Raw genomic sequence first — 17692 nt, 5'->3', positions numbered from 1 at the left:
AAAACCAACCAAAACAGCCTTGGGCTGTATGCTGATGTGGCCAAGCAAACAAAGATTATTTACTTCTCTCCCACTCTGTTGACCTTATTGGTAAAAACCTGATGATATGCTGACAACTCTCAGCCCTATTCCCAGAAGTTCGACTTGATATGATGCAATTTTGTGTTATTAAAGTTGCAAACATTATAACTTGAGCCAGTGGGATTTCAGAGCTTAACAGCACACAATTTGATGGCCTTATTTTCCACACCTGTGACTCTCTCTTTTTTGCACGAACTCCAGTTGAGGGAAGCAAGGGAAGCCATGCAAAAACAGCAACAAAGATGGCAGTGCATCCCTCTCCTCTGCACCTGCTTGTGCTCAGTCAGAGTTAACGACTGTGAGAAGCACCAGAATTCACCTGCTCCTTACGTCACAAATCAGATGACTGTTTAAACTAAACTTAATCAACCCTGTAAGCAATGTAACTTTAATGCTTCACTATGTAACTTTTCTGTAGGATGCTCCACCACCTGCTTGTCCATGGAGATGTTTTTGCTTTGACAGCCTATATATTCATTCATCCAAACTGTTGATGCCACCAAGGTACAGGTCAGACATGATGTTTGATGTATGTTTGAGCAATAATAACACTTGTAACTGAATAAATGCAGTTTTACTTTGGAGCATTCTTGGCAATGCAATGCCATCAGCATGGAGACAAAGAAGTGGCGTACCCTCCTCTAGAAATCATTTTGAGACAAACCATTTTTGTCTTGGTTCAGTTCAGTTCAGTTTATTTGTCATTGTCACAAAATAACAACGAAATTGTGTTTGGAGCATCCCATAATCTCATGGTTGAGAGACATGTCAAGGATTCAGTGTACAAAAAAAAATTAAAAAACTGTGTGAATAGGCCTTTTTCATGCGGCAGCCCAGCTAGTTCCGGTTCTCTCAGAAGTGTGGTTCCTCACTTCTCCCTCCATTCATTCTCACTTCATACATCATAGTAAAGGTCTTAACATGATGTCTGATTATCCATCTGTAACTTGCTTTCTTTCTTTTTTGTTAAGCAAACGCCCCAACGTTTCTGGAATTAAGTTTGCCTTTTTATACAATTAAAGCTTCATCATTCTACAACAACACAGGTCAAACACTGTGAAGAAGAAAACTCTCTTACTCAGTGATGTTTTCCACCCAAAAACAGAAACGATGATATAATGAACCGTTTTCCTTCAGGCTGAGAAAAAAACTTTCCAGGATAAAACGTCGTCCCACAAGAATCAACCGCACATGAAAGCGAAAGTCGTGTCATAAACTTGCTAGTCGTACCTCACCACAGTTCTGGAAACCACTTATGTTGTTATCGAATGAGGTCTTTACCCACACCAACCACTGGAGACCGTATGAGCTGCCACTTTGGATTAGGACTGACCAGAGACGCAAACAGGACGTCCTCAGTGGTGCTTTCAGGAGGTAAAAGGTATAGCTCTAAGTCGCATCAGCTGTCCTTCTCATACTGATATTTCTAAAATGACATGACATTGACCATCACACTGGCTGAAGGTTCATACATAGTAATAGAGCTGAAATATGGCTGATGCAAACACTATGGTATCTTTAGTAGTTATTCATTATTAAAGGTACAGTTAGTAGCTACAACTGTGTCTCTCTGTGATCATTCTGCTTTTTGATTGGATAACTTTAGAACCAAAACACCAAATTATAACATAAACAACCAGGCTATGAGTTTTGTTATCAGTAAAAGCAATATTTGGATTGAACACGTTGTTACAAACCATCCCTATAAACCAGGGGTGTCAAACACATTTTCCCCAAGGGCCACATCAACAAAATGGTTTCCCTCAAAGGGCCAGATGTAATGTAAAATAAATACAATTGCAACTTGTTAATTAACTGTTTCTGAATGTATTACTTACTCAAGTTACAAATATTGTATATGTATTTCCATAGATGTAAAAAAAAAAAATATGGCTGTGTAACTGTGTATCTCCTGATAAACTATGTGCTATAAACGTATCTCATATCTGGGGACACAAGTCATGTTTATGAAATCAAAAATGTCATGCATACTGTCCCTTTAATTACTGTAGCATAATTAGAATGCTTTTACTGACTTGGCAGAATTAAACAGCAGATTTGTTCAATTTTCGCTAAATGTCAGTAATGGCTTTAGGAATAAATTAGTATTTTTGTTGAATCTGGAACGCCTTCATTTTTATGTGCCAATGCAAACAGAATGCTAACTTGTGCCAAAAGGGCTCTGTAAAGTTTTAAGAGCATTTTAGGGACATGTTATTAATGGCTCCTTTATTACATGTCCCCCAAAACTATAACAATAGAGAAGATAAAGGGCTTTTACTGATTTTATTTTTATTTTTATTTTATCTTGGTGGCAACAACTTCAGTAAAACAACAGCTCACAAAGTATATTTTTTATGTTATGACTTCAATTTATAGTAAGAGATATACCTCTTCACCCATATTCTGTTATCAGGCAAGAGACACCTTGTCCATAAGCTATTTTTGGTACCCTATATGTTTTTTACTTTTTCCAATAAATTTGAGTTTATGTAAAATTCTGTCATAGGGGACGAAAAAGATGATGTCTACAAATAGGGCCAAGAGTTCTCCGTATAATTTTGAAGAGAGTTATTCATGACACATGCCTGGATGGAAAGTAGGCCACCTCGAAAACAGCACCTCTCACAGGTATCACGGACCATCACATCTACTTTGCCTGGGATCCAGAATACACACTTGGCACGGTCCCTCTGCAGCAAGACAAATATGGTTGCTTATAAGGAAAAAAGACATGAAAAAAATATCACGGGGGACTGAAAACATCAGGGATTTCTGCAGAATCAATGAGCTAAGAGAAAAATGATTTTGTTCAAAATGATGGGTGACCAATGAGCTCCTTCGTTTCACATTTGTCACATTCAGCATAAACAAAGCTGATTGGACTGTCAGCTATCTGGGGATATCCTAAATTTCACTTTGCACATCCAAGCCTTATGACTGAGTAGATCACTGGTTCTTCATTATATGTGAAGTGTTTATCCCTAAAGGGGCTACTTACCCGAATTAGCGGTGTGTCAAAACTGCCGACTCGTCATGTGTTCTGCTCCGTCGTGCTCTTTGAGATGTCAATGAGATGTAAAATTCAGAAGAAGCTGTCTGATTGCTGATGAAGATGTTAATAAATCATCATCGCTGCTATAAATACAAGAGTTGCCAAGCAGTGTAAAATGACTTCATGTATTTATTTATGTTAAAGCAGCACAAATGAATTATAGATGTTCTGTGACAAGCTAAACATTTGAGAGTTGGGCGGGGAGTGGGCTGAAATTTGGGTCAAGCTCATAACGAAGCACAATAAGGAACATTGTGCTGGTGATTGGGATCAGATTTAACATGTTTCTATAAGGGTTTGGGGGGCGTTCTCTGCACCAAAATATATATGGTACGTATACCAACTAATATACTAATATATATATATGTATGTGTGTGTGTGTGTACACCAGTAATGTACATGCAGATGACCGCAATGTAAGCTTATTGTGTGTAGGTGTTCCAAAGGAAGAGTTGGTAGTAAGTATTTTATATGGTTTAGCTATTAAAATAAGCTAGACATGTCCAAATTTGGGCGTGGGTGCCAAATACTTCCTGCCAAAATTCCTGAATTTCCCAGAGTAATCATTTTAAGGGTAAAATGTATCAATTCCTCCTCCACCATAGCCTCATACTTGTGAGAAAGGCTGATATAAAGATTTTTGGGGCCTATTTGTTTCATGCAAAGCTGGGATATTGTAGTTGTACCAGCAAGAAAATAACATTTATTTTTATGTATTGCAATATTTTCTTGAGTACCTAACTGCCTCATATTGAGCAGTGACATCTGTGTTTAATTTGGCGTAGGCTCACTTAATGAAGGACTGTCACAAACACGTTGTTGTTGCCCTTGTGGTGTCTTTACCTTTATTTTAGCAAATGCATTTTTAAGTAACAGTTGTACTCCCTTAATATATTCATGAATGTAATTATGGTTTGTGCAACCAGTGTCCCATTTTCCTAATTACTCTATTAGCCTATAGCTTATATGCTAATTACTGTTGTTACTGATATCTTCTCAAATAAATGACTGCATTTGATAAAGTTAACTTGCTAATATTTAAGCTTTAACATACTTTGATATGTCACACCTTTTATTTGACCAAAAACATCATATTTTAATTTTATTTGCTATAGTTGGTGGTAAATTCTTCAATAGAAAGTGCAATGTGGGCTGCCCTAGCTTGTGACATAATTCCTTTGAACCCAGCCATATTGTTTACAAACAATACAAAGCTCTCATTAGATAGCGACCTTTTTAGCATCCACCAGGAGTCTGTTGTGTTTCTATGGTTACCAGACAGGTTAGCGAGCATCCAACAAGAAAGAGAAAGTGGGCTGCCGCGTGGGTATTTTCTGCTAATTATACAAAATTTGAAAAAGATGAATAGAGTGAAGCCCTTTGAATGGCATCTTCAATATCTTATGATTGGCTGTGTTTCGAGTTGTGATTAATGCCAAAGCACATCACCAGTTCAATCCAGTATTATTTTTGGGGATTGCTTATTATTTTAAGTTGAAGAAACATCACTGACTAAAAGAACAAAAAAATGTTTGAATTATTAGTTGAAGCAGATGTATAAAGGTCCACTATAAATTTTTTTTTTTTTTAGAAACAAGAACATCTGTAATCAAATAAATAAAACATAGATAAGTTTAATGCAACACTTTATGGCATTCCAGGCAACACAATAACAGCTCCATGGTGACAATCAAGTGGCCAAACCCCTATCTGAAAAGTTGCATAGTGCACCTTTAAATCGAAGATTGAAAAAGATTTTGCGACAAAATGAAAATACACAAAATGAAATGAGACAAATTGATTGCAGTGCTAGTTCTCTGTTCAGAGCAGTTTTTCCATTATCTTATAGTATCACAATCTAAGAAAAGTCATGCTTCAGCCTTTTAGCCTAGTTTTTTTGTCCTCCCTGGATCGCAGTGACCTAGTGCTGTAGACAGAATACAGCAGCCTCCTTAGTATTGTGAAACGTATGGCCTTATTAATGCATGGCCCTGCAGACAGTCACTGTGATGCTGCTACACAGAGAAATGGAGGAATAGCAGACGCTGGCACGTTAATATCAGTAACATCAAAATAACTGGAGATCATAAAGCTAAAAACACGACCGCAGTCCTGGGTATAGGAAATTAGCATGAGTCGTGCTGTTTACTAAGAGAAGTTCTATGCAAATAGTGACATTTGTTCTTCTCAGTGAAGCGTTTTATTGTGCTGCAAATGTTATGGCAGAAAATCTATTTGCAATACTAAAAGCTCTCTGTTATGTCGGCTGGAGCTGAAGGAAAGACAGATTGCAGATGGCATTTGATGCTTTGAGTGCAATAAATTAGAGAGGAGGATGCACTGACCTGCTCTTGAAGAAAATGTGCTCTTTGAAATTATTCTTAAGCACTCTTGATTGTTTGAGCGTTTCTCCTGCTTTCTTACCATAACCTTCACCTTTCACCCCTGTTTCAATGCGTTACGCAACTAAAGAATAAATAATTAACTGTAAAGTAGAAGAAAACATATAAAAATGTGACTCACTAAAATAAAAAAAATGTATTACAGGTTTAAGCAGATCGTTTTACTCAACTAAACATATTTTGGTGATAAATTTTGGTGTTCAGTCACACTTCAGGTTCCAGAAAGAGCATTTCTGGAACCTGAAGTGTGAGTTGGTAATACCTTGGCATCGTGACACATTCTTTATTGAACCTTTAAAAGCATATAATTCCCACAGTACCTTATGTAATCTAATTATGAACTAAAATATGCACTATGTTCTTTGAGCATTTTAGCGTACCGTGCCTTCTTTCCCACAAAGGTGTTTATACACAACCCTCTCCTAAATGATCCCAGCTCTTAACAGACTGACTCTACAGACACACTCCACTGCACACACAGAGGCAGGGAATTACACGCAGGCCTTTTCTTGTATGTGCTGTTTCTTTATTTTTCATGTTATTTATTGAGCACAAGGTACAATTTACATTAAAATGAGCCCAGTTAGAGAAGTCATAATAGGAGAGAGTGGGAGCACGCTGCTTCTATTGCTAGATGTCAAGTGGTTAAATTAAAAAAGCTATAATGAAAGGGACGACAGCCTGAACATAGCCGTGTCCATTCAGTCAGTCTTTTTGTGGCAAATGGAAAATGTAGTAGAATATGTTTGAATGGTGTTGTGCAATATGAACAAAAATGTGCTTTATTTTTTGTGCTAATAGTATGTAAAACCAACAACATGGCAGGGACTGAATTTACCCAGGCTATGAATGTATCAGGAGCTGACGTTTTGTTTTTTCAGCCACTTTGGCTTTTCCTATATTAGTAGTCAGTTAGTGAGTCACTCCAAAATATAGCTGGTTCTGTCTTATTTGATGCATGTGGTCATAAGGTTACATTTGTGCAGAAGTTGTCTTTACATTTTACTGATGCTAGCTAAAATATACTAGATACAAATAGGGCAGTTTCCACAAGACAAGACATGAGACTGAGTTCACCACAACAAGACATGATGAGATTTTTTATGTATATAGTTGTGTGATTCAGTTTGAAATATATAATATATTTTTCTATCATTATAGAACTATGATTTTTAACTGAGATGCTACTCACCAGCATTGATCCCTTTTTTGTCCAAGCCAAGCGTAACACATGGAAAAAATGTCACAAGATAATTTTCACATATGCGCATAATCTTCTGGCAATTTTGTCTTCTGAGATTGTGTCCCATTCCTACTAATATGGCAACAGAATTTTAGTTAAAATATGCATTTCCAATTTATTACGTGAATGGTTATTCGGCTAGAGTCCACCATTCTCTTCTCTGTCGAATAAAAGATTAGAATGTTTCTGGAATGAATGAAAGATAAAATGTACTCTAAATTCTGTAGCTCTTGTTTACATGTATTTTGTGTCTGCAGCTCTACATCCAGACCACGACCCTGACCATTTCCATGAACCTGAGTGCCTCAGTCGCACTGGGCATGCTCTATATGCCCAAAGTGTACATCATCATCTTCCACCCGGAGCTTAACGTGCAGAAGAGGAAACGCAGCTTCAAAGCCGTGGTCACCGCAGCAACCATGTCCTCACGCCTCTCCCAAAAACCCAGTGAGAGGCCCAACGGAGAGGCCAAGACCGAGCTGTGTGAGAACCCGCCCGTTGACCCCATGAGTGAGTACAACACAAGTGCCAACACAATACAGAACTGGACTGGGATCAACTGTATTATTATAATTATAGTAGGGAGACTGCTTTGTCACAGAGGTGCAATTAAACACATTGTGCTCTAAAAAGCAAGTTTAGAAAAAAAATATAACGTTTAAAGTAAGACCTAAGTAATTTCCCACATTAACCACCTCACCTACGTACTCCACAATATACCAAACCATTGACCAATTCGCAGCCCTATCAACTACATTTTTAATTTTATTTTATAGAATATTACAATCCCAATTCAAATCTGCAAGAAGAAGCCAAATGGGAATGAATTATGTAGACTTCATAGCTACATTTCTAAGTCTTTCCTCTCTAGAATGTCCTTTAAAACTGCCCACTGATCACCAGCACATATTCTTATAGCTTCCATTTTTTCTAGTATTGAATTACTGTATGATCCTTTCTTAAAATGCAACTAAATGGTGTCATTTTTACAAGTTCAATGCCCTATACATATTAGATTCAGTTATCTTTTACCTGATATATATCCATGCTATCAGAGTGGTTAGCCTTGAGAAGATGGGGGCATAGAGTGTGAAAGAAGTCTTTGTCAGCGGCTTAGACATCCTTTGCCTCTATAGCTGTGTTACTCATCTCATGCTTCATGTGAATCTTTCAGTCACATTTCATTGGTCAAGTGTAACATTCCAGGACATGATAAGCCTCTGTTTGATCACCCTCTCTGAGTGAGACATGAACAAGCAGACTCAACCAGTTAGTGGTAGTATAGTGTCATTTTGGTCCTGGTATAGATCTGGTTTAGTCCTGGGTCTGCTGTTATTGTTAAAGCACACTCAAAATTTTAAATGTTAACCTTAAAGCTGTACTATGTAACTCTTATGATTAAAGGTCTGGCCACATGGGGATGTTATTGCTTTATCTAGAATGCTCCACAGTATGGTGCTAAACCTCCATCATGCAAAATTAATCCATCCATTTTCTTCCACTTATCTGGGGCTGGGTCATGGGGACAGCATTCTAAGCAGGGGCTCCCAGCCTCCCCTCTCCCCAGACACTTTCTCCAGCTCCTTCGGAGGGATTCCAAGGCATTCCCAGGCCAGCCAAGGGACAGTCCCTCCAGCGTGTCCAGGTTCTTACCCGGGGTCTCCTCCCGGTGGGACATGCCCAGAACACATCCGTAGGGAGGAGTCCAGGAAGCATCCTGAACAGATGCCCGAGCCACCTCAGCTGGGTCCTCTCGATGTGGAGGAGCAGTGACTCTATGAACATAGCTACAAGCGTCCGCATCAACAATAGAGGCAGAGAACTTGGCCCACTTGGAATCCGTGTCCCCAGCCTCCCCTGAGATCCGGGAGAAGCTGTCCCGGAGGTGTGAGTTGAAGACCTGGAGGTGTGAGTTGAAGACCCCCCTGATAGAGGGCCCCGCCAGATGTTCCCAACTCACAGTATGCTTGGGTCTGCCAGGCCTGTCTAGCTTCTTCCCCACGAGCAAATTCAGCTCGGAGCTGTATCGGTCGACAGCTCTGTCCATCTCTTTATTCGAGTGTCCAGGTTAAATGACACAACAACAAAGTCAATCATTGACCTCTGACCTAGGTTGTCCTGGTGCCATGTGCACTGATGGACACCCTTGTGCTCAAACATGGTGTTTGTTATGGAAAAACTGAGACAGAGTCCCCAGTCAGTGCACAGGGACTTCAGGAAGGGTGGGTCCTCTGCACTGCTGTTTTGCCCGTAAATCGACACAGCAGTGACATGGCTGTACCCGACCCGAAGGTGCAGAGACGTCACCGACTCGTTCATGGGGTGAACTTCAACGGATGATGGCTGTGGGGTGATAAACAAGCCCACACCAGCCCGCCACTTCTCCCTGTGGACAATGCAAGAGAAGTGGAGAGTCCAGCCCCTCTCAAGGAGCTGGGTTACAGAACCAAAGTCGTGTGTGGAGGTGAGGCTGACTGTAATATACGACTATAGTCCACAGGAGGACGGCCTCGCGTCGCTCCTTTGGGCTGTGCCCAGCTGTGCAAAAATACTAAATTAAATAAATAAATAAAATTTATTTTAGGTATGTTTCATTTACATAAAGAGGCAAAGAGACAAAAAGAGACATACATAAAATAAAATATTTAAAAGGATGTTGTAAGATATGTATTTAAGATGAGCATGTCTTTCTTTGAGTGGAGACTTTTTTTTTTTTTTTCTTGTATAGTCAGGGCCGGCGCTGCCTATTAACAGACTAAGCAGCTGCTTAGGGCCCTGAGGCCACCAGAGGGCCCCCAAGAGCCCATATATTTATATAAAAAATAATATAATATATCAAGTTTTAATGGACACAGGACTTGTGTGTTTACAGCAGCCTAAATATCCCTCTAAAACAATTACATTTTCAATTTGCTATCTATAGTAGCAAAATATCTACTGCTGCCTACATTTGTTTTTGAGCTGGACAGAGGTGAGGGCAGCTATGTGTTTACACCTGTGCAAGGACCTGACATAATGTAAATTTAAGCCCACTGTAGCCAACTGGAACACATTAAAATCTACCAGAAATTAAGAAAAAATGTCTAGAACTTTAAAAAAAACTTGACTCCCCGTTTATGTTTGTGTACTGTTCTTGTGACTATGGTAGTTGTGACATTCTGGATGTTTTCAGTCTGATGTTAGTCATATAAATATGAATACAGTTGGTCAAAGTGGTGAGAGCAGAGTCATAATGTTGTCAAATGTGAATCACCAATAGCTGAGCCAGGACCGTCCGCTGTCAGGGGCCCCAGAGACAAATTCAGCTTAGGGCCCCCTGAAAGCTAGGGCTGGCCCTGGGTGTAGTCAGTTGCCTTGCAAGGTACAGGTATAAGTTTTAGTATTCATATGAATGGTCTTAGAAACATTGTGCAATTGCAAGTTTAAAGGTCCTATATTACACAAAATTGACTCTTATGAGCTTTAAGCCATGTTATAATGCTGTAACCTTGTCAAAAACCTTGGGATGTCATGAAGCAATAGTTTTCAAGTAAATAGCTACCTTTTACCTTTTGTTCAGTAGAAATTGTAAATTCCATAGCTGAAATTATCCAAATGATTCCAGTTAAGGTGTATGGAGTTTAAAAACACAGTGGAGCACTTCCTGTATTACCACGTGACGTCACAAGTTACTGTGTTTTCAGAGAAGGTCACCTTAATATGCAGGATTTGTGTGTTAAACATATGTAAATGGAACAAAACACAACTCCAGGTATATCTGTGATAAGGAAACAACATAGATAGAAAATCGCGTAATATGGGTCCTTTAAGCTGTTTTCATTTCTAAAAAGGCAAAACATGGAAAAAAGTTCTGAAGCAAAACTCCATCAATCTGCTGTTGTCATGGTGCAGTGTGGAATGATTGACAGTTTATGCAAATGGCAGCTCCCAGCCTCCAGAGGCCTCTGCAACACTTCTAATCACAAACAGTGATCATGGCGTCCCAGGTGCAGGCGCCCATAAACCTGCCACTGAATTCTCCCTCACAGCTGACACATCTTCAGGGGAACGTCTCCACTCGCCAGCAGTTGTCACACTCATCTGTTGAGAGCTGAACGAGCCCGTGTGCCCATAACAGTCATCATCTGTGCATTAGGCTGCATAATCTTAACAAAACAGGCAATATGGCCTAGTGGAATATTATAACAATAGGGCCACAGTGGAGCCTCTGTGAGTGAAGAGGAAGGATTGGGGTTCAATTCCTGCTAGACGTGATCCAAGTCAATTGAAAGTAATCCCTGCTAGACTCAGCATGGGGACACCTAAAAATAGCAACCAATAATATATTTTGGATAGTTCTATTTTAACTTATTTGGTCACAAACAGCAATTGAAAGTTATGTAACGTGCCAAGGACAAGGTGGCTGATTATGGCGCCTCACATTAAGAAGGTCCCAAGTGGGTTTTTCTGCCATATCAACCCAAAACATACACAATTGGTGGCGTTCACAAGACATCAGCATTCTTTATGCCGATAACATTTCATAGAGATGGGATTTATAGGGTCTAGTCACTAATAGAAATGATCTAACATTTGCAAATTTATCTTAGGAAAAAATTATTCATGTCCCCCATCACAGTGGGTGAGTGAGTATGACATCATCACACTGTACAATCTGAAGGCAAAATCCTACAGCTAAGGTGGTCCTGATCAAGCCTTGCTCAATCCGGAGATGGGTCCTGAGGCGTTGCATGGCACCCGACAAAATTCCCCAGTGGCATTAAAAGAATGGGTCAAATGCAAAGGATGAAATTTCCCACAGGGATCAATAAAATATGCCTATAACGTTAATGAGAGTACGTACCAGCAATAGTTTTATGATGCTCTAATAATTAATGCATGTTCACCACTGTGTGAACTATGCAGTAAAGGCGAGAATGTATCAGGGGAGATCAAGCCTATCTCTTCCTATCACACATGTGGCTCATCTAACAAATATAGGCAGCGTAGAGGGCAAACCTTAACATCTGCCTCTGCCGCACACAGGAGTCCCAGAGCAGGACTGCAGTCTCGAAACGTACCAGCCGAAAGAGCACAATGTCAGCTGCTGTGTCCCGTACCTTCTGTCTCTCCTCTCGCCTTCTCTTCCTCTAGCTCCTCTCTCTTCTCTCCTCCTCCTGCCCTTCTTTAGCAGCAGCCGAAGTGACATTTATTAATGGCGAATTTATGTGCATGACCGCCCCCAAACCTGAACTGTGGCCCCCCCCATCCCAGGAGAGTGTCCGTCAATTCCTGTAACCATCAGAGCGCCAAATACCTCCCTTTTAGAGGCGTCAGAACAGGGAGACGTGGACCAAGAGTGATTTATGGCATAAAGGCCATTACCAGTCCAACATGTTTAAATTTGCATCGATGATCAGACTGTAATATCTGCATCATGGCAGCTCTTACGTAGGAGATGTAGCTGTCTTGTAACGTAAAATAAACAAGCCAAACTGAGGTAATGAAACAACCTAATGTGCTGAACAACGGAGAACAAAGTCATTAAAATTGTAATGAAAATGAATAAAATGCATGTTAAAGAGACACAAGAATGATGGTGTTACATTTTACAGACTGGGTTGGGCAATTATGTGGAGTAGAGCCAATTGTTTTTTGTAATGAGTAGCATTTTTATGACAAATGACATTTTTTAGGTCGTGTTTATCTGTTTTTCAAGACAACATGCGTATACTGCAAACTGGGATTTTAATGTTGTCAAGACTTGGGCGAAAGCTGTGTTATCATACCATGTAGATGACACACACTGAGGAGTTCATGTTTATTTTAAAGGAACCGTATGTAAGATTTTGATTTCAAATATCATAAACAGACACAAGGTAGACATGTTCAAATCAAATATAGTTTTTACTAATTGTAAGGCTGACTTATTCTTACTCACAAAAACATGACACATGTGTTACGGCCCTAGGCTTTAATTCCTTTCATCTTGTGGCGTCTGTCTTCTGTTTTTTGTGTGAGCCCTCACTGGTAAATGGAGGACTGTTTTTCTGCCTGGCCAATTACCTGCAGCCACCTCCCCTATTTAAGAAGATTCAATGCACCTGCTCGGGGCTGCTGGGCTTTGTGGCCAGTATGACGTTTTCTCTCTGTGTCTCATTTAATTTGTTAGGCACTCATTTGTCTCTGTGTTTAACTTTGCACATGTGAGACACTAGTTATGTTTTTTGTGTCTCAGTTGGTTCTGTTTGTAGGTTTATGTGACTCGGGATTATTTTGGGACACTTGTAGTTTGATATTGTGTTATGTGTCCCTTATTATGTCACTTGTTTTTAATAGGCCTACATCATTAGTTTTGTTTTTGTTTTGTTTTTGTTTGTTTTTTTGAGACAACAAAAAATAACAGGTTTAACAGATAATAAGTTTTTGTTATCTGTTAAACCTGTTGAGCTTTTACATGAGCCCTGTCCATACAGTGAGAGTGACAAATCTTGTATTTGTCCTCTATATGCAAGTTAAGTCAACCCAGGTACAGTTGTGATGTGTGCAGTATTTATTTAAGTAAACTGTATTTCCTTTCCTTGTATAATAACCAACACAATCAATCATTTCATATGCACAAGGCTGACAATGTCAGAGATGAGAGCTATAAGTTCATTCCTATTTGGTTTCACAACAAAATGTATTTACTTGGATACAGTGCATAAGAGGTTCTCCTTCTCACATCAAGTATCAGCTAAGTACAACTGACCTTCTGAGTACCACCTGTATCTAAACCAGGTCTGAAACAGGATTCTTCTAGGTCTATAGTAGGGCTCAAGCCTTTCTACAATAAGACTAAGTGTCATTGTATAGGGGACCAAAATATGGATTACATTTAGTAAATGTCCAGTATTTGTCTTGCTGTTTTGGCCGATAATCTATATTTGCAGATACCAAAATTAAACTAGTACTTAAGCTAAGTAAACATACAACCTATATTTTTTGCCTAATTGCTATTTCTATTTCTATTCAGACTCATTAGTCTATTCAAAAAGACACATCTGATGCACTGAGGACAAACTGTGACAAAAGGACACACGCAGAGACTGGGGCAGGGAAGAAAAAAAATATCGGTGCCAATATTGGACCGATATGTGGGGAAACCCTCCAGTAACACTGATTATCCATAGACTGTACTAGCACTATAGAACTGGAAGCTGCGTACCACAGTTTGAGAACCATTGTGGTACAGAGAACAGATCCTAGGCTCTCATTATGGATTTTAGTATCTAATTCATTTTATATTAATGAATTCGCTCTGGATGAATTCCACTTGTTTCACCTTTTCATTAATCAACTTTTTCTTCTCTGTGCTGGAAATTGTTGCTGTATTCCACAAAAGTAAACACGCCTCCCTTTAAGAGCATATCCTTACAGTCTTCAGAGGAGTTGTTTATGCTTTACAGCGGGAATCAGTCGAACATTTACTAATAATTTATTCATCATAGTGGCTGGGCATGACTACAAAATACAGCTGTAAAGAAATGGTGCCACTTTAATTGCATGGCCCCTGGGAGCCCGTTTCCACAGCAACTGTAAAGCAGAAGGAGGAGAGGAATTTGTTTGCAGTGTCCGTGATGGAGGAGATGTACAGTGACCTTATGTGGAAGATTCTGGATAGAAATAAACCTTGAGGATTCGTATAAAATAATGGGCATGTGGGCATGTTGAATCTTGTTTATCTGCTTTCCAACCTTTAGTGTTAAAAATGTTGACGGAAATGGTTACTTATAAGATTAAAATACATAGCATGGATTACCAGAAAAGATATAGATAAATGATAAACAATATCTGTATATATCTTAGGCCTGATTTGTGCTCAGATTTACATTATAATGGAAATTTAAACATAACATTAGCAAAACAGTATTCCCACCACCATTTACCTGTCTATCTGTCAATCACAGTCTTTGCCTTCACTTCACCTCTGGATTAATTCATTTAAAGGCACTTCCATCCATCTTTCTGCCAATGTAGCTATGTGTCCCCAACCGCAGCATCAGAACCACCAGCTTCCTCAGCCCCTCCATCTGCTCCACTTACCGCCTCGCTGTCTAATTACTAAGGGGGAGTTTTTTTGGGGGTTTTTTCCTAACAAAGCTATCAACTTCAACTGCATCGCTAACGTTTGCACAAAAGTTTATCTATGCAACAATTCCACACTTTGTGGTTGAATAGTGTTGTGCTCTTCCCGATCCCATACGACTGCCTCATATAGTCATACAAAGATACCAGTGCATGAACAGACTCCAGTCCCTCTGTGATAGGTTTCCATGGTAATCCAGACTGGATGAGAATCATGCCGGGCGCTCGCTCAGTGCCCACTTGTGAGCTGTTTATGTTTTATCACTAGTTAACATCTGAAAATAGAAACGGCTTTTCACCAGTGCGTTGTGCGTGAGATGATACACAGGTCTGAGTTATTGCCTCTGATTGCACACAGCTGGTGTTAAGAACGCATGGCACAGCGGGAAGGTTCGCCAAAGCGATTCATGTTTATTTGATTGGGGGACTCTGAAAGATTCATATTGTTTATTTGCAAAGTTAGTTGGAAAAGTGACACATTGTCGAAAGACTTATGTTAAGGTAATTAGATTTCAAGAGTCAATAAGACACCTTCCAGAGAGTGTGAATTATCTGTCAGATAATTTAATTAACGTGAAAGTGAAACCAAGTTATGTGTTTTTAAATACAACTATAGAAAATAAGAGAGAAATGGTTGTAGGTTTTTCACCTCCCTTTGCATTTTGTTAAGTCAGAAAGTCAGAGACAACTAATAAAAAATATATATTCCTAATACACATTTCATTAAACCGTTGGAAAAAATCTCACCTAACTCAAACTGCACAGAAACACCTTTTTTTTCAACCCATTTCAATCATCACCACTGCCCCGGTATCGCCAGGTAATGAGCCAAAGTTTGAAGTTATCTTTTTGGCCCAGTGGAAATTGGTTTTACAGCACTGCACCACATAAAACACACAAAACAAATAATGCACAGAAGATAACAGAAAAAGCAACAAATATAGGGGAAATGTTTTTTAAAAGATTAAAGGTCCTATATTAGGCAAAATTGACTCTTGTGGGCTTTAAGCCATGGTATAATATATCTGGAGTTGTGTTTAGTTTCATTCACACGTTTGAGTAATCCTGCATTATTATTCTCTCTACATCTCCTAGCTCAAAACCCTCTGTTTTGTTATTTGTTGTCTTAATTAAAAAATATTTTCGGTTCAGTTGAGATTGCCACAGAAACTCTACAGTATCTTCTGGTGCACGAAGGAGTGAAAAAGTTTCAGCAAGGCAATAGCTGTAACTTCAAAGTTTGGCAATTCCAGGGCTGAAATCATTCAAATGATTCTAGTGAGGATGTATGGAGTTTAGTAACAGAGGAGTGCTTTCTGTATCACCACTCAATGACATAACAAGGTGGAACAGCGCGTGTTCTGTTTGAAAGAAGAACTCATTAAAAATGCAGGCTTTGTGTGTTGAACATGTGTGAATGAAACAAAACACAGCTCCAGGCATGTTTGTGATGAGGAAACAACATTATAACGTAGATCAGAAAATAGTGTGAAAATAATCTGGGCTTTTTAAAGTATAAATTACACCATGTATATGTGACTTGTGTTTTTAATAATCTTTCTATCCCTACAGGTCAAGCAACCAAAAAGACATATGTGAGCTACAATAACCTCAGGATCTGACCTGCTTGAATGACAATGGGAGGAGTGTTGGTGACGTCCCAGCTTAGGCACCTCTGCTCCACACTGGTCCTCACAAGGCTGGACAACAGACGTGTGGTTTTGGATCTAACAGTTTCAACTTGTGGAACCAGATGCAGACCTCCTGACCTCTTCCAGGGGGCACACTCAGAGCTGCAAAAAAGAGACAGCAAATCAACTCCAAAATATGTTTTTCTTTATTTAAAACATCATTATTGAAGCCATATTATCTTGGGGTTCCCATCCTCCACTTTTGTTTTGTAAATGTGTGCTTTATTCTGTGCCTCATTTAACAGCATCTTCTGCCACATAATGACATTATTTTTTCTTTTACAAATCAATCCCAAATTGTCGATTACTTTTAAAGGACAAGTATTATATATTTTTTGTAAATATTTGAGAGTATTTTCATGTTTGGAGTACAAAAATATCCAGCTACTGATGGGCTGGATGTGGATGGTCAATGACAGCACCACAAAGTGTTCACTTTGCATGTGCCAATGTATGTCTGTTCTACTCGATGTTACAAAAAATGGAGAAATAAAATTTGAGATGATCTTGAGCTTCAATATCCCTTCGCAGTTCCTTTACCAGAATCACAACCCTAATTCAGAGAAAAAGTAGGAACACTGTGAAAAATCGCACCATACTTCAAAGAAATAGATTATTTAAAAAAAAAACATGATTGAATGATTTTTATAAGATTTGAAGATTGTGTTCTTCTCAAAGTTTTCTGAATTGTGGTTGTATAAAATGACTGAATACTGCTTCAAACCATGTGTTCCAACTGATTCCTTGTATCTGCAGCATGTTTGTTTTTATAGTTTGGTACTGGGTATAATAATATGCCTCCTAATTATGGTGTTGGACGAGTTCATATCAGAGCAATCATGCAAGTTTGTTGTGATGTCTGTCAAATGATGAACATGTAATAAAATCATTTTGTTATCTTTTATACAACCAGCGCAGGCAGCACATCATTATTATTGTATATCTATGTGTGCGTCAGTGAGTGGGCTGTCTCTGTCTGTGTTTCATACATCACAATTTATCTCTGATCAGCCACAATGGTGCTCAAACTGTGGGATGGGTACGCCTCTGGTACATACTGTCACTAAGTCCGGGCTCAGGCAGTTGGGTTTCGTCTATACTTCAGTTTGTCACT

The 17692-nt window shown here is 39.2% G+C and overlaps 1 protein-coding gene across 1 annotated transcript in view; it reads left to right on the top strand.

Moving 5' to 3' along the window:
* The window catches only part of LOC117373903 (metabotropic glutamate receptor 7-like), a 90196-nt gene extending 72772 nt beyond the window's left edge, over positions 1–17424 (top strand). Inside the window, exons 9-10 of the mRNA XM_033970024.2 lie at positions 7039–7291; positions 16460–17424. Coding sequence (XP_033825915.2) covers positions 7039–7291; positions 16460–16509 — 303 coding nt within the window. The 3' untranslated portion in view covers positions 16510–17424. The remainder of the gene's footprint in view (positions 1–7038; positions 7292–16459) is intronic.
* The last annotated feature ends 268 nt before the right edge of the window (positions 17425–17692 follow it).

The sequence above is a fragment of the Periophthalmus magnuspinnatus genome, chromosome 7 (genome assembly GCF_009829125.3).
Source record: "Periophthalmus magnuspinnatus isolate fPerMag1 chromosome 7, fPerMag1.2.pri, whole genome shotgun sequence".
NCBI lineage: Eukaryota > Metazoa > Chordata > Actinopteri > Gobiiformes > Gobiidae > Periophthalmus > Periophthalmus magnuspinnatus.
This window is presented reverse-complemented; position numbering and strand designations above follow the sequence as displayed.